Here is a 20,950-nt window from a genome sequence, read left to right as displayed (position 1 = left end):
TGAGGTTGCCGGGCTATGTGCTTCAAATGGAGCATATGGCACAGCACATGGCACAGCCCGGTTTGCATCCCAAAGGTTGTGTTGAGATGGACTTCTCCAGGCAAATGAAAATCTGGAAGACAAAAATTATCTGGGCAAAGAAATAGTCCAGCACATAACCATATTTAAAAAAATACAACAGAGGACTGAGGGAGCATCGACATTTGCTTTGAGTTCCCATTAAATTGTCCACTTAGTGTATTGTTAAGATTATGTGTGATATGTCTCTTTAACTATTTAGCGTCGCTTATGGGAAGCAGAAAAGAAGCATCCCCCTGTTCTCCTGTAGAAAATCTTCCATAGAGTCACACATAGAAAATGCATACAGTATGCAAAGCACCCTTTGTAGATTTGTCTTCAACGTGGGGTAGATAGCAGGATCATATATAAGATCACCACACTTATCTTCCAATTCCACTCTGCAGATCAATGCAGTGAATGTGTGCATTATGCATTTCTGTGAATTCCACATGTGGATCCAAAGCATGTATTGTCTTGATTTAGATCCTCTCTACGGTATGTGTTTGTCCTTCAGATAGCTGCTAATGGTATAGGCAATTCATTTTGCAATATAATATAGGTTTGTTTGATGTGTTTGTTTCAGACATTTTCTCTATATTCATTCATCTCTCAGCCTGGTTATTTTTCCCACTTGAAATTTCTTCCTCTATATAGTTGCTTCTTTTTACCTTCCTCCTTTTTTCCCCACTAACATCTCCTCTTAATTCTTTTATGCCTCCCTCTTTGCATATTATGCATCCGTCCACGTGTGTATATATGCGCACATACATGGGTGCATGTAATCTGTTGGCAAGCAGCCTAAACCCTGTAATTACTGCGACCCTCATCCTCTTCTCAACTCCACTTTAGCCCTAATAGAGATGTTGCTTCTCTCAGAAATAATTCACATATTACCAAATATACATAAACCTACATTGTAGTGTATCTTGTGTGTTTGTTAATATATCCCTATGTGTGTGTCTCCGTTGTCCAGAGGCACTCCAAATCCAGGCTGTCATGCCAAAGTGTGGACAAGGAGGAGGACAGTCAGGAGAGGTCTGGGAGGGAGGCTGGAGGACAGTTCAACAGGTGACCTTTGACCTGCTTCATCACAACACTGACAATCCCTGACAACTGAGTGGTTTAATAGCTGCTGACTGCTGGGAACATTGAACAATCCAGGGCATCAGTAGTGTCATGCCAACCACTAAAGCCTTGCTGCTCAATTATGGGTTCCTAGTCAGTTCGGATATTTTATATTTTCACACTGTTCACGTAGTATCTTAATGCAGCAAGTCACTTTACTGAACTGACCAAAGACCAAAGACCGAACACACGGGGTGAAAGAAACTGAGGCCAAGACTAGAGCATCACATATGGTGTCGTCACGCAGCTCCAGTGGTTCATTGGTTCATATTTCTAAATTGGATACTAGATTGTTGTATTTGATGCATTAAAGCACCACAATGTAAAGGTTGAAAGGTTCACAATATTCCTCAAAAGTATTAAAACACACCTTTGCTCATTTCAGTACAGGGGTTTTGTTGCAGCAAAAGTTACATAGACTCACTTTAACATGTAAGCAACACTTACAATTGTACTTTGTGAAGGTGAAGGTGGTTTAACTACTTTATATACTTTTAGGTAGTTTAATCTATAACACTGTACTAAATTTTCTAAACAGATCATATTTTTTGAATATACAATCTTCTTTTAAATAGCTAATAACTATTATTGTGATATTAATGTTTTTGAGTAAAAAGTACAATATTTCCCTTTGAAATGTGGTGTTGAAGTACTGTATAAAGCCAAACATGGAAATACTCAAGTAAAATAAGAATTGTACTTAAGTACTGTACAGAACTTAAGTAAATGTACTTCCCCACACTGCCTACATCACTTCAAGTTTTGCTTGATTTATATCCTAAATATTCTACCTCACTGTCGCTCAAGTGAAAACCTCCACTGCTGCAGTCCTCCATCTTTTTCAAGTATCAATTATGGAGTCATGAAAAAAACATGGAGCAACATACAGTAAATGTGATCTTGTAAGATCTCCTCTGAGTGTTGAGATAGAGGTTCCATTGCCACGAATGAGACACTCATCAAATTTAGGACCACATTTGAAAGAGAATTCAATGTGTCAAAATCAATGTGCCTGTTTACACTATAAGAACAAAAACAGGTCTGATTCACTCCGTTTTTTGTCTGCAGCATGAATATATCCCAATTCTCTTTCACACACATTATTTTCCCAACTCTGTTTAATTTTTCCTCTTTCTGTGAGTGAGCATTGGGCAAAAAGTATGGAAATTCAACTGTATTTTCCTCGCTCTGTGTATAAGGCCATTGCATCTCTTTGTTTTCCCTGTCTTTGTTACTGGTTGCACATTCATCTATACATCTCGGGAACTGTCACAGTGCAGATTCCTGCAAGCATGCGTCTGAGTGGCTATGTGACAGACTGTCTTTGTGCAAGACTGTGTGTGCATGACTCTGTGTGTGTAGTTGTATGTGTGCGGGAATGTGTGAGTCTTGCTGCACTGCATGCACTCTAGTCCCTATTAGGCTTTTGCGTTTGATGCTCTTTCCTGTGGTTTGCAAGCTGCCTCACTAAACAGTCCTCTCTTGCCTGCTATGCTTTTGCCACTGTAAATGCTTAAACAGGTACAGTATATGGGTGTGTGCATGTCTTACTTCACATCCTTCTCCCTTTACCAGTCTTGTATATCTTTGCTTGATCTCACTCACTCTCCTCTGTTCTCTCTTGCAATTGTCCTCTGTCATTTGGCAATTTTTTTAGGGGTGGAAGGAAGAGGAAGACGATGAAACTGAGTAGAGATCTGTCAAACCTGGTGGTGTTCACCAACTCTGTTGCCTCACAGGAATGTCTGAATGAAGGTGAAACACCAAAGCTACAACACCTTCACACACACAAACAATTTGGCACATTGCATTCTTAACTTTGAAGAGATTTTCCCGTGCCTAACCCATGTTTCTCTCCAGGCACTCCAGGTGACGTTCTGTCATTCAGCGAGACCAGAGCCCAATCTCTGGTCAATCACAGAGCCGAACAGTTCCTAGCTTTTAACCAGAGGCAGCTGTCACGGATTTATCCCTCAGCCTATCGCATTGACTCATCCAATTTCAACCCCCAGTTCTACTGGAACGTGGGCTGTCAGTTGGGTAAGCTTGCGACCCGCGTGGAGGCTGTCTGTTAATGAAAACACCAGGTGCCGTGCCTTTAGCCACATACCTGTCATTATACATTAATTGACTCTGCATACCACATGCATGCACACACACACACACAAACAGATTTCACACACCACACATTTACCTTACACATTTGACATTGTGTGGTTTGCAAGTGGCCATGTCATGTGTGCAGAGGTCAATAGCTATGACTATGAACTAACTTACTAACTAACTAACTAACTAACTAACTAACTAACTAACTTAATTATGCAAGATGCGTGGATGCTGTATGAATGCTGCAGCATGTTGTGTGTGATTGAGTGTCTGCTAGTTTATTTGTGGGGCAACAGTCGGAAAAGGCATGTGTGAGGATTAGAGAGAAACACATAAATATATAAAAAAAGAAGATAAGATGATGAAAAAGAGTTGGCGGAAAAGAACAGCATCAGGAAATCCAAGATCCAAGGAATCCCTGTCTGTCCCAGCCAACTACATTTTTTTGTTAAATTGAGAGAACAATATTGGTCTCTGAATTTCTAAGAAATTACTATTCCAGTTATACAAAAATAGAAACAGTTACTACGGAGAGAAGTAAAAAGAAAAGAAAATGCAAAACTCTGAGCTATTATCTTTGAAGCAGCTGTGATTCCTCCCTGTTTTCATTTCATATTTTTGCCAGTTTCCTTTCTCATCTGTTCCTCCTAATTTGGGTTTGAAAGTTATAAAGACTCACAGGCTTAAAGAATAAATTAAGGGATAAATCAAAAAGAAACATTTGATAAATGCAGAAAACAATCATGACTAGAATGACAAATCATATGATTTTCACAGTTTGCAGTTATATGTGGGTAGATGTTCCGTAACATGTAGTGACAAAATAAAAGTTATTTCGTCTTTTTTCTTTTTCAGTCGCTCTGAACTACCAGACAGAGGGCAGGATGATGCAGCTCAACAGAGCCAAATTCATGGTGAATGGAGGCATTGGCTACGTCCTTAAGCCCCCTCCCATGTGTAAAGGTACTTCAACAAACCAACACATACAAGCAGAAATACATGCATACCAATTAGTGTTATAAAAAAACTTTTTATTTTCAGGTAGTGAAATATTCAAATGCAAGAAGACACAAGACTTATTTTAATTAGTACATAACAAACAAGAAATATAAATAAGTGAGATTTGGGCATCACATTACATACATTTTCCTGTAATTCAATGTGAAATGTTGGGTTCCCCACTACAATATTTTTTTAAGTGTTATGAGTAAAAGGTATGTTTTTCCACACCACAAGAGGTTACAAAGACAATCTCATGCCCATTATTATACTGAACAGTTAACTACAAGACAAAGCAGAGGCATGGATGTTTTTCACAGGCTTGCTGCACATGTAGTTTACATCTCTGCTCTTTATGATGCAGTGATTATTGAGAAATGTGTGCTCTCTAGTAGATGGGAATGCAACCGTATAGATAATACTGACATGACTTGTGTGGCACAAGTCAAGTGCAAGTAAGTCAAGTAAGTGTTATCTGTTACAGAAGGGGGTGTATATCTGTTATTTTCACCCTGCACATTTTGCATACGAAACCTGCAAATAACAGAACAAACAGAGAGGACTGGATTTTAGGATTAAATGATGATATAAATCAAAGTTACTCTCCTGTCTTTCAATTCTTAAAGGCTCATTCAATCCATTCAGTGATGACCCGCTTCCAGCTTACCCCAAGAAGCAACTCATTCTCAAGATCATTAGTGGACAGCAGTTGCCCAAACCACCAGACTCCATGCTGGGGGACCGTGGAGAGGTACAAGCACACCAAAACACATACACTCTGTGCTCACATTCTCCATCTGTCTTTTTCTCTCTCTCTCTCTCTCTGAGACTTTCAACTTGCTCTCGGCGTCCTAAAATAAAATATAATACATTTTATTGCCTTTTCTCCATCAGATTATTGATCCTTTCGTGGAAGTGGAGATCATCGGTCTGCCAGTTGATTGCTGCAAGGACCAGACACGAGTTGTTGATGATAATGGTTAGTCATGCACTCACAGAACATCTTGCATGACAGAAAATAGCTCAAAATGGATATAACAATGTATCAAATGACAACGTTAAAACTGTGACAGTGTGAAAGTGAGCGCTTATATTGATGAACCTACAGAAAATGATCCCCTGTATTGAAGTTTCACAACAATAACCTTGTGTTTAATATTGTTAACATGATGGCAAAGGTCTCCTGATGAAGGTCACCTGACAAAGGTCACTTGTCTTTGTCCTTTCCTCCATGTCCAAAACTCTTGAAGTGCAGCATCTCTAACAGCGTTAAATGGAACGTGAGAAGCTTAAAATACATAGACGTGACACGCAAATGTCAGATTAGCTATTTATACGCAATTACATGATATCATGTTGTTATAGCTGAGTTTCAGGTCATTGTTTAGATGTCTGGCAACTTTAATAAGTTAACATTTTAGCTCTCACCGCTCTTAAAGCAGCATTTTTGGCTGCAGAAGGCAGCTTTTTTCAGTGAAAAAGCTCTAAAAAATCTCTGTGTATTACCTACTCAGTAGTAAACATCAAATAGACAGTTAGCATCTAGCTGGTGAACGTAGTGGAGCATTTGGCCGCAAAAGAGCCAGATATTTTCCTTAGGAGTTGGTGGAGACCAAAAACAGAGCTAAAACATTAGTGAATATTGGACAGATACACGACTCCAAATAAATGATAATGTTGCTCTGTAACTGCTTAATGTGTAAATAATCAACTGTTTGCCAACAGATGACCATATAAACCTAAAAGGTAAAACTTGTTTGTGCCAATAAAAATATTGCTAATTGGTTGCCTAGTTGCTGCAATTTTTACTTCCAATAGATGATTGTCTATTTCCTGTTGGTGGGGTAATGAGTATTTCATGTCATATCTAGCCAGGCCTGCATTCTTTAAACAAATTGAACTGTAGGAGTGAAGATCTTTAATAAAGTTTTAGCGTAGTTACACTAAGTACATGTTATTGTATTTTCAAATAGGCTTTTCACACCAGACATTTTGAAATGTCACAGTAGGAAAGTGTACAAGTGTAAATCAGTAAATTAATCATGACTGAATTTCATTTAACTGTCTCTGAATAGAACTGAACCATTGTTAATGTTATTAGTAACACCCAAGCCTTTCCTACTATTAGCAAGTCAAAATGTAGATGAAAAATATACAATCCAATCTAATCCAGCTTGGACTGGATTGTGACTTTTGTGACGATTGCATTGTTTATATATTGTATCCCTTACCTATTTTTTGTTGCTTTTGCATTTTACTTTTTCATCATTTGAAAAGTGCCACACACATAACATACGTATATAACATTAACCACATGGTACCAGGATACTATAGAACATACTGTATGTATAGCACATACACACAAGCAAATACAATCTGATGTTATCTCATTCTGCAAACTAATAATTAGCAATAACCATTGCTAAAAAAAAAAAAAACACAGCAGAGATTAAACGATGCCATAGCCACAGAGGCTGCATTTTACTTTTGGCTATTGAAAAGTCAGTTTTATTAATTAGAACCGTAAAGGAAGCAAAACGAAGGGGTCTGCTGGTATCACCCGTAACTTCTCCACAGATGAAGGCACCTGGCAGAGGGAAGGGAAAAGCTCCCTACGGGAGAGGTTACTGAATCCTGGGCACTAATCAGTATTATAAGATTAGTGTGCAGGGCATTGATCCATACCAAAACACAATTGACACATCAATACTACCAACTCCATCTTTGCTAGTTTTTTGCATGTATGGTATATACAGTATATGCGTTAATGAGATGCTGATTAAACAGATCCTAACTATAATGAGCATATATGTGTTTATTTCCCTCAGGTTTTAATCCAGTATGGGAGGAGAGCCTGTCCTTCACACTTCACATGGCTGAGGTGGCTTTGGTGCGTTTCCTTGTCTGGGACCATGACCCAATTGGACGGGACTTTATTGGTCAACGGACTGTTGCCTTCAGCAGCCTGATGCCTGGTCTGTGAAGAATCCCTCAGTGTTTTCAGTTTTATCTGAGAATAGGAACTTTTTGTGTGTGAATGACATGAACTTAAGAGGGGTAACTGTTTGTCACCGCAAGTTAGAATCATTATAGTTCTGCTATTTAACACAAATAGACAGCCAGACTCACTCACTCTTAAGCATGTAATTTCCCTTATGGCTTTGGCAATGCTATGCCTGTGAGGCACATTATCTTGTGTCTAGTGAACCATGATTTGTTTGATTTGCAAAGTAAAAGACCTGTGGCTTTGCAGGTTATTTTTGTTGTCCACATCCATCAGAGTTGTCCCTGAACTTCTGATGCCCTCTCCTCAGGCATCTACTACACAATCATCAGTCTGATGACAGCTGTTATCTTTCTTTGACTGATTCTATCACTCCCTCTCTTGCTCACATGTGTTCTCCCTTCATTTCTAACAACAGGTTACAGACATGTTTACTTGGAGGGGCTGACTGAGGCTTCCATCTTTGTGCATGTGTCAGTGCATGATGTCTATGGGAAGGTAAGTGTTGTAAAGTCCCGGTATTTATTGTTGCATTCCCCCAGTGAGCCTCTCTTGTCAAGTGAGATTATAATTTGGACATAAACATAAAAAATTTGATTCTCTCAATACATCAATCCATTTAAGCTATGCTCCTTCAACCCTTTGTCTTTCTAGTGGAGCCCTCTAGTCCTGAACCCCAGCTTTACCATAATGCACTTTCTAGGATCTAACAAGGTATCCTGATGCCCTAGGTTCTGTGTGGTGCTGCATGAAACAGTAATGCATGATAAAAAATGCATTTATGTTCAGCCGTATCTTCAATAACTTGCTTGTGTGTAACATTAAACTACTGAGTCATACAGTTTGCTTAGTAGGTCATTAAAAAAAAACATGCTTCCCCCATTCTTGTTGTCTCATTTTCAACAAAGATGGAATAATATGCAATATTAACATGCATGCATAATCCACAATGGCGTCATTCAGATTGCTTGTTAAGGTAACGCAAGGAGTAAGGGCGCCATCTATAGGCATTGCGAAAGCATGCAATATTTACATTTGCTGCAAACTTCATCAGTACATTCATGAAAATTAACACTTTTTCTTCTATCTGTAATGTGTAAAAATGTTGTGTTCAGTCTATGTTAAAAGTGCACCTTGGTTAATAATGTTAATGTTGTTGATATCTTTTTCCCCTTTCTTATTTACTTATTACTTATTTTTTTTACTTGCCTTCAGGGTCATCACCTGCGAGGTATCCGGGGGTTGTTTAACCGTTCTTCCAAGTCCTCTGTGGATGCTAACTCCAGTGGTTTCCGGAAACGCTCCATCAGTGATCACTTCCTGCGGCGCACAGCCAGTGCCCCAGCAAAGGGACGGAAGAAGACCAAGATGGCACTATCAGAGTCAGTGGCTTCGATATCAGACCAAAAGAATGGCACAGTTGCAGGAGGAGAGGGCATGGCAGGGAAAGAAGAAGCATTGGAGAAGCGACACCAGCCCCGAGGCCCCCTCACCCACAGACCTATGTCCATGCCCTTAGACAGGCTTCTGCAAGGGCAACTATCCCTCTGCTCACCAGACAAGGAACAACATGATATGGGCACAGATACTGTCATTGGTGGGTATTTTTCATTTCATACCAAAGAATTTAATATATTTTGGAATTATGAAAATTACACCCAAATTACATCCATTCCACAGTTATGCTGTGCTACTGTAAGTCCATGATTATGCTGTGTTATTCAAATAATTTCTTTAATCCTAAGTGCTACTATAAATGCTTGAATTGACATGTCTTAAAGCAGCATTTTGCATTGACTTGCTTTGCACAGTGATTAATGTAAGATGTAACTTTTTCTAATTTCTCTACTGGCTTTTCCTATCCTGCTACAACTGTCTAAAACTCGTGTACAGTAATAATGTGAAGTGACAGACTACAGCCTAATCTCCACGATACCTTAACATGCCTTTTCTGTCCCATCTTCATTTGTTGTGCTTCTTTATAGTAGAGAACTGACTAGGATATTCCTGCAGGTAATCTAAAATACATATTGTCTGAAGGTTGCATTGTTCAAAAACATACCAGTATTGCGTCCACCCAGTGTATTTTGTTCGAAAGTGGTCTGAGAAATATATTGCTGTGTCGTTTGATCCCATTTGACCATGGATTCTTCCTTTTTTTAAACCTCATTTTCCAGCTTCCCCTTCACAGTTGTACTTGGTGATCCATTTGTCTGTGTATTGCTATTGCCTTGTATTGGCTGGATTGTTAATTGTTGTCATTAAATTGTTGGTTAGCTTGGTGTTCTACAGTACATCATATATAAGCATTTCTTTATTAATCATTTTCTTCAATTACCTGTGTCCACAGGACCTTGCCCCTTCAACAGGCCCAGGTCCTCCTCTTTGGACCCGTTCATCGAATCATCATTCTCTATTGAACCAAACATCTCCTCCCCTTCTAAGATATTCATCAACAGAAATAAAGAAATGAAGCAATCAGAGGAAGTTTCGTATCTGGTTATTGGTGGAGAAGGAGTGAGAAAAGAAGAGGATTATGCCAATTACCAATCAGGAGACAATGGATACAACAAATCTGAGATCATCTCCACAGGCACAGAGAAAAAATGTTTCATCTCATCTTCCACGAGCCGCCAAATGAGATCAGATAAACCAGAAACATCATCAAACAGCACAACATTCACAGCTGCACCTTCAGAGTCCTCGTCCTCCTCCTCTGCCCCCTCCACTATGACCCCTCTTTCTCCTGTCAGTATGGACTGCGATCTGAACAGTCCCAGCACTTTGCATGACAGTGTCATCTCCAGACTAATTGATGCTGTGTCCTTAGGCAATGAGCAAGACACATGTGACTCTGTTTCTGCTCTGATTGGTCAGTGTGACAGCACTGTTGACCAAAACGGTCTTGCAACATTGTGTAATGGTCATACCGCTTTCAGTGACTCAAACCTCAGGCCTACCGCCCCTAAGGCGCTGCAAGATTTAGGGTCTTCTCTCAAGACCAACACTACATCAGCTAACAAGAGACATTTATTAAGTCCCCAAAAAGTAGCTCAGAAAACAAATGATGTAAAATATGAAATCCTTTTGCCACGCAAGACTTGCCAGGCAGATGCACCTGCTCCTGCACTCCTCTCCAGCCCAGAAACTGCTGAGCTTGAGGAGGTCTACACAATTCTGGATGAGGAGGTGTTGTTGCCAGTTTCAGTGTACAACCTGAGGAAACAGACAGTCCATGTTCAGGCAGACACTATGGAGAGCACAGCCTCTAACAGCTTGGGCTCCTCTCCAGCAAAGGTGGTTCAGAGTATAGGGAAAGGGCACAATGTGGGCTGGGATGATATGCACAGAAAGAGGGGAGGAAGTGAAGAAATCGAGGAAGCAGAGGAAAGTGTATATGAGGAAGTGTATGATGCCCATGCATCAGTACCAGAGATAGTGCGGGATATGTCCAAAAGGTACATGGGCCCCTCTGTAAACAACGACTGTTTTCAGTTTCTCCATGACTCAGGTGGCAATGCTTTTGCAGAAGTGGAGATAAATGTCGATGAGGATCCACTGGAAATGATGTTGACCTTGCCGAGACAAGGCAGCGAATGGGAGGCTCTGATAAGTCCAAGCAAGCGCCATGTTATTTACCAAAATCACGAATCCACTCCCAAATACTCACAGCAAAAACAGCCTTTGTCATGCCATGATTCTCAGCAACAGCACCAGTCACATGCATCTAATGTTGCATTTTCACAGTGTCCCTCCCCAATAAAACAACCTTCGTATCGCCACAAAACCCAGAACAACTCCCAGCCTTCTCTCTTCCACAGACCCATCAACTCTAGACCCTCCAACCCTAGTCCATTGTGTCAAAACAGGTACCCAATTCCTCAGAGAAATTCTGAGGCCTTTAGTAACAGCAGTGATTTCAACAGTTCCTACACGCAACAGAGGAGCTATGGTGGCAGCCAGATCCTAAATAGGTCTCATCAAAATAGGCTAGGGTATAAACAGATGGAAAGAGAGCAAGTAAGGTGCTTCTACAATGGTTTCTCCTCTTCTGAAAGCCTCCCTGGTGAATCTGCTGTGTCTACAAACATATGTAGAGAGAGAGGCCTATATTCCCCTTCGGGCTGCGATGCAGTGTACAGCCACCCGGACTATGACTGTATTACACCCTCATCAGAGTCTTCAACTCCTCGGAACACCCAGTCACATTGCCAAAGCCAAACACAATCATACACTCCGAAGCAGTCATGGAACCAAAAGGTTTCTCTCATCAATACAAGACACCCCTCACAGCACTCAAATGTTGGTCTTTTATCAACTCCACCCCAGTCTGGTACCCTAGACTCCACAGCTAATAGCCCATGTAAGTCCAAGTCACTGGGAGACCTGACTTCTGAAGACATATCATGCAACTTCCAGAGCAAATACCACATTATTAGTCGCAGTTTCATCACTCCCCATATGAGGAAGCAAAAGAGAATGGGCGCCATGGGGGAAGTAACTTTCCAATCACAATCTTGTGACCCACTTACAGAACAGCTACGTAAGCTGGTCAGTCTGGAGGGGGATGACAATGACAGAGACAGGCCCCAATCTCCTCAGTTGTATCAGGAAGCAAAATCTCCACTGTCACAGCCACAGGCAACAAGGACAGCGCCTGTTGTTCCCAGGGATGTAGATGATTCCCCTCCACTCCTCACCCGTCGCCTATCCTCTCGGAGCCAAAGCCGAGTGCGTCACATCAACAGCCGTGCCCGCGAAAGACAGATCAATAGTACTGCCAGCATTGGTGGGGTGGTATTGAGGAATAAACCAGCCTCACAGAATCCTCCAGCTAACAGACACTCTACTGGTTCTTACATAGCAGGCTACCTTGGTCAGCTGGAGGACAGGGGACTTCCTGAAGGGGCTTGTACATCATTACTTTATGGAAATGGGGATCACTATGGAGATCGGTACTATACCGATGACTCTCTTCCACCTGCTGACTCCAACTCGTCAGAGCCTGAGGTCTACTTTTTGCTCAGACTGTAGCTCTGACCATAACCTAAAATGAGCTTAACGACCAAGCAGTGATTCTTGATGATGTTCAATTACACAAAAAGCCAGAAGATCTTGGAAATAAATACTTGTTTGTCCCTGAGTTCAGACCAGTAAGTTTCCCTTTTAACAGTGAAATAAATCTTATTCTGGGCTATTTTTTAGAGAAAGATATATCCTGTGCAGTATAAGTGAAACATCAAATATAATACATTGTTGGATCTGACAGCATGAATTTCCTGTATGAAATGTCCACTGTTCAATAATGAATGGTCTCGCTAGTCTGGCAGTGTATTGTTTATATTCTGCTTAATGTGTAAATGTACTTGGGAACTTTGATTTCCTCCAAATGGCTTCCTAGACTGATTATACAGATACTTGTTATCTTTGTCCATGTGGTGTACTGTCCAAACTGCATACATAGACTATGAAGCAAAAAAGGAATAACTGGGAGGGAAGGTCTTTCTTTGTATCATATGAATGTGTGGTATAATCAAACAGCTACTTTTAATAGATGGGATTCATCTTTTCAAAGACCAAAAGGAAGTCTTCCTTCTCTTTTCAGTGATGTTTCTTTATTTGTGTTGTGTGTAAATATTCCTGTCACTGTTTTAAATTCGAGATGTGTTTTAGTTCAGAAACAATTCTAACTGTACATTTATGTTTGTGCATGTTACCTGTGAACATGTCAAGCATGACTATGCACCAATTTATACAATAGATGTTTGATCGCCCAACAACATTTGCACAAAACAAATAGTTGCATTGGATACAACAGAGGATGTAGGCTTGTTTGTATAAGGGCAACACAGTACATAAACTTCTGTGCTTGGACTTGTTGCTGTCTATAATTTGTAGGATTTGAAAACATGATTGCAAGTTTTTATTTTTATAATTGCTTTGATACAGACTGCAAAAACAATATCTGTTTGGGTATGGTAATTTTATTTTGTATAACTTAAAAGAATAAAAAAAAAACAGAGTGACAGGTCTACAGGGCCAGGCTGAGGAGGGGAAGGTGGCAAAGCAGCATTTTTTTTTTTTAAATTGTTTTATTGTTACACCATCCTTTTTTTTTCTTTGTATTGTTGCTCATCAGAGGACTGTGGGCATTTTCCTACCAATGCAATAAATATTGAAATATTTGATTTCAACAAATTCCGTGTTCGTTTCCAGTTTTGCTCCATGCTTTATAATAACATATGATTAATTGAGAATGCAGCTCAAGCTCAAAATCTTTTTTTACTGGAAGTGACAAACAGCATCATCTTTCCCCATATGCCACCTTGAACATAATGGGATGTAATTGCTCATGAAATGGCTGTGCAGTAGCTTTGACATATGGCACACCTTTTGCTCTAGGCATACAATTCACCATACTGGTTTCAAGATTGCCACACTTTAAGTTTTATGGATCAATCTTAATATTCATTGGAAATCTAAGAGAAAAGGACACGTACAGGTAAATGATTGCTTACATGCTTGATGTCAACTTTTCAGTGTATTAAGACAACAGGTAGGCAGCCTGCTGAAATGTTTCACTTCATTATCCTGAGGTACTGTGTCTCAGTTACCTTGTGAAATGGCATCACACAGTTGTGTCTAATAGGAAACATACTGTACACACATACACCTACCACTGCATTCATACACTCTAACCACTTGCTAGCATTTGATTGTTTTTCCACCATTACCCTAGAGAGGAATAATTTTGGGTTGTGCGCTGCTTGTGTCATCATTCTTTCATGCTTGTAAAATGCTTTACACCTATTATAAATACTCACATCAACACTTCACTTGTGCAGAGTGGAAGGTGGGTATGTTTTCTTCAAGATACCATTTTCACTATTTATATAGTGAAATGAGCTTCTGAACCAAGTAAAGCATGTTTCCCTACATAATGCCCTTTCTTTTTGCAGGTAACTAATGTGAGGCTATGCTGTTAAAATTAAATGTGAAATTTAATGACATTTGTCTTTGGTAACATGCAGGAACTGTTGAACTGTGTCTATGAGGTACTTTTTTTCTATACTTTATGCACAGGTTTACTGTGAATTGTGTTTTACACAGAGTGAATTTATTGAACTTCTGGTTCATGCATTGTCAGACATTCATTCAACAGTGTAAAATGTCCAGATCAGCTACATCGATGTTTTGGTTCTGCTGGCTCCTCACTTGGTGGTCCTCCTCCGCCCTCTCACTGCTGCTTCTGAGTGTATTGGGCAGACAGATGGGGTTGCAGCTGGGACATGCGATAGTGTGCTCCCATTGGGGTGCACAGAGTGACAAGAGCCTCTCCCAGGATGGCGATGTGATTATCGGTGGACTTTTTAATCTCCATTACATTCCTTCAGCTGTAGATCAGAGCTTCACCAAGATGCCACATTATGAACCGTGCACAGGGTAAAACTTACTTATTACAACATGTATTGTTATTGAATGTCTGGTGGTTATTATGTTGTTCATATTATGGTTATTATGTTGTTCATATCATATTTCGTTGTCATACTCATGTTTTTGTTGAAATACAGATAAAAATATAATTAACTAGAAAGTTAAACAATGTTCACATTACTCTTAATGTGTTATATTAGGTCCATTATTAATAAAACATTTAAATCAGAAATCAGAAATACTTTATTGATCCCCAAAGGGGAAATCCTTTAAATATATCTGACCTAAGCATATTTACATTATATATATTTTAATAGATTTTGCTGTAACACAGTTATGTTGCTGTGTATGACAATTTTGGACATGACAATTATTATTTTTATATTCATGCCCATGATAATTTTTATCTTTATATTTCAGGCTTTTGTTTTATTCACTATGTCTTTCTTCTCCTGTGGTCTCAGTTTAGATCTAGAGTCTTTAAAATATACATACGCTATGCCATTTGCGGTGGAGGAAATCAATAGAAACAACACGCTGCTACCAGGAGTGAAGCTGGGCTACCGTATACATGATAGTTGTTCCCGATACCCCTGGGCTCTGCAAGTTGCATTGTCACTGGTCGGAGGAGACACACACAGATGCAACTTCACAGCCTCTATGTCTCGTTCTGCAGCTCATGAACAACCTGGAGCAACAGCAGGTATGACTTGTTATATTTTTGTATGCAGTTAACATTTGCTGCATTCATGAAAATAACAACTGATATGATTATAGTATGCGAAGTTATTCCTTACGCAGTGGTGAAAGATGTACTTAGATCATTTACTTAAAGTAGAAATACCATAGTCATTACAAGTAAAAGTCCTAGAACTCAAAATGTTACATAGTAGTATTATAAGCAACATGTACATGTATGTAAAGTATAAAAAGCAAAAGTATGGCTTTTTCCCAATCCTATATTATTATAGAATATAATTTTATTCTGTTTTTCTCACTAATAAATACATATAAGAGCATTTTAAAGTAGTTGGTCAATGTGGAGTCGATTTGAGATACAATAGCTGTCAAATAAATGTAGTGGAGTTGAAGTAGAAGGTAACATACAATGGAAATACAATTCAATTCAAATTAGCTTTATGGGCATGAATGTGTAACAACAATATTGCCAAAGCATCATACAAACTACATAAGAACAATCAACCCCATACATTTCATTTAAAAAAATAAAAATATATAAAAAATTTAAATAAATAAATAAAACAATAAGCGTGTGTGAGTGTGTGTGTGTGTGTGAAATACTCCAATAAAGTACAAGTACCTCAAGTTTGTACTTCAGTACAGTACATGAGTAAATGTGGATAGTTACATTCCAGCCCTGTCCTTATGTAATTATATGTCTAATGGCAGATGGTCAGCCTGTTTCTTTGCTCATTGGTCCTGATGCGTCTACAACAAGCATAATGCTGACCACGATCCTGGGGCCTCTCTCGGTGCCAATTGTGAGTTCATTACCGTAGGAAATAAATCTCTAATGAACTTTTTTTTATACAGTCTACGTCAAAGATAGTGTGATAAAATAGTTTGAAAATGTTTTATAAAAAATAAATGGTATTATTGCTGTAAAAGCAATGTCAAAATAATGTTTGTGTGTCTTTCCCTCAGATCAGCTACTTGGCTAGTTGCCCCTGTCTAAGTGACAGGACCAAGTTTCCTAACTTCTTCAGAACCATCCCCAGTGATATTTACCAAGCCCGGGCCATGGCACGAATGGCCATACGCTTCCACTGGACTTGGATTGGAGCAGTGGTAATAAACAATGATTATGGTCAATTGGCGATACAGGTGTATGTTTTTGTTATTATATTGCCTGAAAAAGTCTCATGTATCTCTTTCATATATAGTACAAATAACATATATGTATGAACATAATTTTTGTTTTAACCTCGATATTTCAGGTCTTTCAAGAAGAGGTTCAGGGGAAAGGGGTGTGTTTGGACTTCATAGAGACTGTCCACAGAGAAACTATTGTGAATGATGCCAGACGTGCAGCACTCACAATTCAAGCCTCAACTGTGAGGGTGATTCTGATATTTTGCTGGTATACAGATGTAAAGGAACTATTTCTGGAACTGGCCAAGAGAAACGTGAGCAACTGGCTAGGATGTTTTTATATACCAAGGGGTTCATCATTAAGCAAAGAAATATATTTTGTAAAAACAAAATGTCATTATTTTTTCTTGTTGTAATTTATTTCATTCTCCTCAAACTGTAGGTGACTGACAGACAGTTTCTGGCCAGTGAGGCTTGGAGTACCAGTGATGATCTTTTCCAAGATCGTGCCATCTCTAAAGTGGCAAGTGGTGTTGTTGGTGTTGCCATTCGAAGTTCAGCAATACCTGGATATGAAAATTATCTCAGAAGTTTGCACCCAATGAATCGTCCTGATGATGTATTCTTGCATGAGTTCTGGCAAAAGGAGTTTGGATGCAATCCTGGAACTACACAATCACAGGCAACAGCTTTCTCTTCATATTTCACCTCACCACTCAAAACAAGGTCTGACAATCCGTCAAATGTTTCTATTTCATCTCCTGCTAAGGGGTCCCTTCAGAAAACTTCTCTACCACCCTGCAGTGGGACAGAGTCCCTTGAGGGAGTGGAGCATCCCTTTACTGACACCTCTCAGCTAAGGGTGACATATAATGTCTACCTTGCTGTTTATGCTGCAGCCCACGCCCTTCACCGCCTTCTCTCCTGCCCCGACGGAGACAGCTCTCCCAGAAACAGCTCCACCTGCTCCTCTCCAAAACACATTAAACCCATAGAGGTGTGGACACCAAAGAGGGCTAGTTCTTAAACTGAATAATGTAAATTAATTTTTGCTATATTTTTTTAAATGTTAACAGCTTCTTCAACATTTGGTTCTTTCAGCTGTTGCAGCACTTGAACAAAGTGAACGTCACCACACCACAAGGGGAAATGTTTCATTTCCAAGGAGCTGATATTCCAGCAATGTACGACCTCGTCAACTGGCAGAACACCCCTAAGGGGCCACTCAAGATAGTTTTGATTGGTCGTGTTGAGGGGCTTGAGCTCCACCTTAATGAGTCAGCTATTCAGTGGAGTACAGGATCCAATCAGGTTGTCAGATCACCAAGTCTCAAGGCTACTACAAAATTTCTGTTGAAATTAATGTTAATGTCGATTCACAGGATTATGTCGTTAAGTATATCAATTGGCCTTTTGTTTAGGTTCCTATTTCAGTGTGCAGTGAGAGCTGCCCCCCAGGTACCCGAATGGCCAACAGGAAAGGGGAGCCTGTCTGCTGCTTTGACTGTATCCCATGTGCTGCAGGGGAGATTAGCAAGACAACTGGTGAGGAAATCAATCCATAAGATAACAGAAACTAATGTTTGCCATCCTAATGTAGACCTTTTTTTCCTTCCCTCTCTCCTCTTTTCTCTCCCAGGTTCCCTTCACTGTGAGCATTGCCCATTGGAGTTCTGGTCCAATGTTGAACAAACTTCCTGCATCCCTCGCCAGCTGGACTTCCTTGCATTTAATGAAACATTGGGAATTACTCTGACTACAGCAGCTGTGTCTGGTGCTGCTGTGACAGCAGCTGTTTTTGTGGTGTTTCTTTGCTACCGTCAAACACCTATGGTAAGAATCCAGAGTGATATAATAGAGTTTGTTTCACATTTCTTTATTTCATTATTTTATACATGAAAAAGGATTGTATTGTTTAAATGGCCACATCTTTGTCTGTTAATCTGATTCACCTTAAGGTGCGAGCCAACAATTCCGATCTGAGCTTCCTGCTTCTTCTGTCACTGAAGCTCTGCTTCCTGTGCTCACTGGTGTTCATTGGTCGCCCATCAGTCTGGTCTTGTCGGTTCCAGCAGGCAGCTTTTGGGATCAGCTTTGTTCTTTGTGTTTCCTGCCTCCTGGTCAAAACCCTAGTAGTCCTTGCTGTTTTCCGCTCAGCTCGTCCTGGTTCTGAGGCCTTGATGAAGTGGTTTGGTGCTGGCCACCAGAGAGGAAGTGTTTGCCTCTTTACCGGCATACAGGTGTGAATATTGTTTTATTGATTATGTAACCGCTAAGCCTAAGCTTAAAGCAGCTGAGGGCTACGCAGAGGGTTGAAGTGGGCTAGTTGACGTGCTTACCGTGGCGCTTTGTTCGGTTCAGAAAGAATGTAACATGATTTAACGTATGATTTATTGTTACACAAGGTCTTCAATATCCATAACTGAACAATATTCCATCTTCATCGACACTGTCACAATATCAAACAAACAGCCACAGCATCGGTGGCGGTCAAAAACTAGTTGGCCTTTCCCCTCTGGCAACACCTGTGTCTGATTACACCTACCCTCCTAAATAGATGAGCCCCAATTAGCTATGCCATGACCCTAGTACCACCTACTGGCCAAACCTGGACATAAACATTGAAATGGCTCCTACAGATTAAATGATGAGAACATTTTAATATATGTGTGTGTGTGTGTGTATATATGTATATATCAAATAATACAACTGAATTGTGTCTACTTTTTAGGTTATCATCTGTGCCATATGGCTGTCCCTCAGCCCCCCAGTGCCTCGACGTGATTTGGGTTTCCAGGGGTCAAAGGTCACCCTGGAGTGTGCCATGGCCTCTATGGTTGGTTTCTCTCTGGTTCTGGGTTACATTGGCCTGCTGGCCTGCACCTGCCTCCTCTTGGCCTTTCTTGCTCGGAAACTCCCTGACAACTTCAATGAGGCCAAACTGATCACCTTCAGCATGCTGATATTCTGTGCTGTATGGGTGGCCTTTGTACCTGCTTACGTTAGCTCTCCTGGGAAGTATGTTGTCGTTGTGGAAATTTTTGCAATCCTGGCCTCTAGCTACGGTTTACTGTTCTGCATTTTTGCCCCCAAATGTTTCATCATTCTCTTAAGGCCTGGCAAAAACACTAGGAAACACCTGATGGCCAGATAGTTTTTCTGGCTTGAATGGGAGCATAATGAATCTTTATCATATTTGTCTGGTAGCCCCCCAGCTTGCACCGCTCGGTATCATGCATGTTTTCATGCATATGTGTTGTGTCATCTAAATAACGCTAAATGTTAATATGCTAATAAACTGCATAAAATGTCTTGCAGCCACACACAGTTATGGATTTCACTGGTCACTGAATATCTAAGAATCTTTCTGCTGTTTTTAAACATCATCAAATGCTAACATAACATATTCACCAAGCATGACATTTTAATTAAATGTTGTTCACTAAAAATGTTATTAATTTATTTTGAATTAATGTGGTTGATTATTCTCTTTTTCTGTGTTTTGATTAAATACTGTTCTTCAACTGAAACAGAAAACACAATGTTTTATTAAAAATTACATTACATTAACAGATAATGTTTTCACTGGAAGCTTTTTTTTATCGTTTACAATTCACGTTTCAGATTGAACTACAGAAAATGTACTACTTCTGTCAGTTGTTAATTCTTAATTCATGCACCGAATAACAACCTCTAGATGGAAGTATTATACCATTTAATGATGCTCTGATGCTTCTTTCCTCATCTCTCAACAAGCTTTTTTTTCCTAGTGCATCTGCAATTATCTTGTGCTGCTGTGCAACATCTTGCTCATTACCTTCTATTCTTTGAAATATTTGTTCAAATAGGAATATACAGTATACGTTCCTATGGTTCATATAGCGTAACCTAAGTACTGTGCAGGATATTCTATTATGTAGTCTAAAAAGTAGAGCTATATTTCTGTCCAAATGCAAATAGCTAATGAACTCTTTAGAATTAGGCAAAGGTAGCCTATGTGTTAAGATTAAACAATAGATATATGGGCAACTGTGATTCAATATTCCACAGAAAAGAAATTGTAGAGCATGTGATTAGTTAGGACTTACAGAGGAATTGCAACATTATATAATAAAAAAGATTTGTGCAAATACTTGAATTCAGCCCATTAGAAAAAATAGCTACAGATTAAAGTAGAGCTGCCAATCAGGGTGTGTTGAGTGTGACCTTTACTGTACCATTGTCAGTGCAGAGGGAGTTGAAAGGGTTGTGCGCTTTGTCATGGATATGTATGTGTCAATTTTGGAGTAAAAAATGTAATAATGTATGTCAAGAAATCCTGGACTGCAGTTTAGTATGTTAGCAAAGAAAGTAATGCAGGCTCTTAATTACTACATATAGCACTTTCTA

General features: G+C 39.7%; 2 protein-coding genes across 2 annotated transcripts in view; both read left to right on the top strand.

The window, feature by feature from the left end:
• The window catches only part of plch1 (phospholipase C, eta 1), a 50,125-nt gene extending 36,633 nt beyond the window's left edge, over window positions 1–13,492 (top strand). Inside the window, exons 13-22 of the mRNA XM_046072816.1 lie at window positions 1,034–1,128; window positions 2,843–2,940; window positions 3,046–3,225; window positions 4,147–4,254; window positions 4,917–5,041; window positions 5,185–5,269; window positions 7,119–7,265; window positions 7,713–7,792; window positions 8,510–8,891; window positions 9,645–13,492. Of these exons, the coding sequence (XP_045928772.1) occupies window positions 1,034–1,128; window positions 2,843–2,940; window positions 3,046–3,225; window positions 4,147–4,254; window positions 4,917–5,041; window positions 5,185–5,269; window positions 7,119–7,265; window positions 7,713–7,792; window positions 8,510–8,891; window positions 9,645–12,328 (3,984 nt within the window). The 3' untranslated portion in view covers window positions 12,329–13,492. The remainder of the gene's footprint in view (window positions 1–1,033; window positions 1,129–2,842; window positions 2,941–3,045; window positions 3,226–4,146; window positions 4,255–4,916; window positions 5,042–5,184; window positions 5,270–7,118; window positions 7,266–7,712; window positions 7,793–8,509; window positions 8,892–9,644) is intronic.
• Window positions 13,493–14,564: 1,072 nt separating this feature from the next.
• On the top strand, window positions 14,565–20,052 carry LOC123985333 (extracellular calcium-sensing receptor-like). Its single transcript, XM_046072814.1, has 12 exons — window positions 14,565–14,737; window positions 15,193–15,395; window positions 16,139–16,230; window positions 16,394–16,573; window positions 16,687–16,875; window positions 17,004–17,214; window positions 17,365–17,558; window positions 17,663–17,872; window positions 17,983–18,106; window positions 18,201–18,394; window positions 18,520–18,801; window positions 19,293–20,052. Exons 1-12 carry the CDS (start codon window positions 14,565–14,567, stop codon window positions 19,713–19,715), a joined length of 2,475 nt encoding a protein of 824 aa, XP_045928770.1. The 3' UTR covers window positions 19,716–20,052.
• Window positions 20,053–20,950: the final 898 nt, after the last annotated feature.

Source organism: Micropterus dolomieu, linkage group LG17, assembly GCF_021292245.1.
Source record: "Micropterus dolomieu isolate WLL.071019.BEF.003 ecotype Adirondacks linkage group LG17, ASM2129224v1, whole genome shotgun sequence".
Taxonomy (NCBI): domain Eukaryota; kingdom Metazoa; phylum Chordata; class Actinopteri; order Centrarchiformes; family Centrarchidae; genus Micropterus; species Micropterus dolomieu.
Note: the sequence above shows the minus strand (reverse complement) of the source record. Positions and strands in the feature narration are given on the sequence as shown.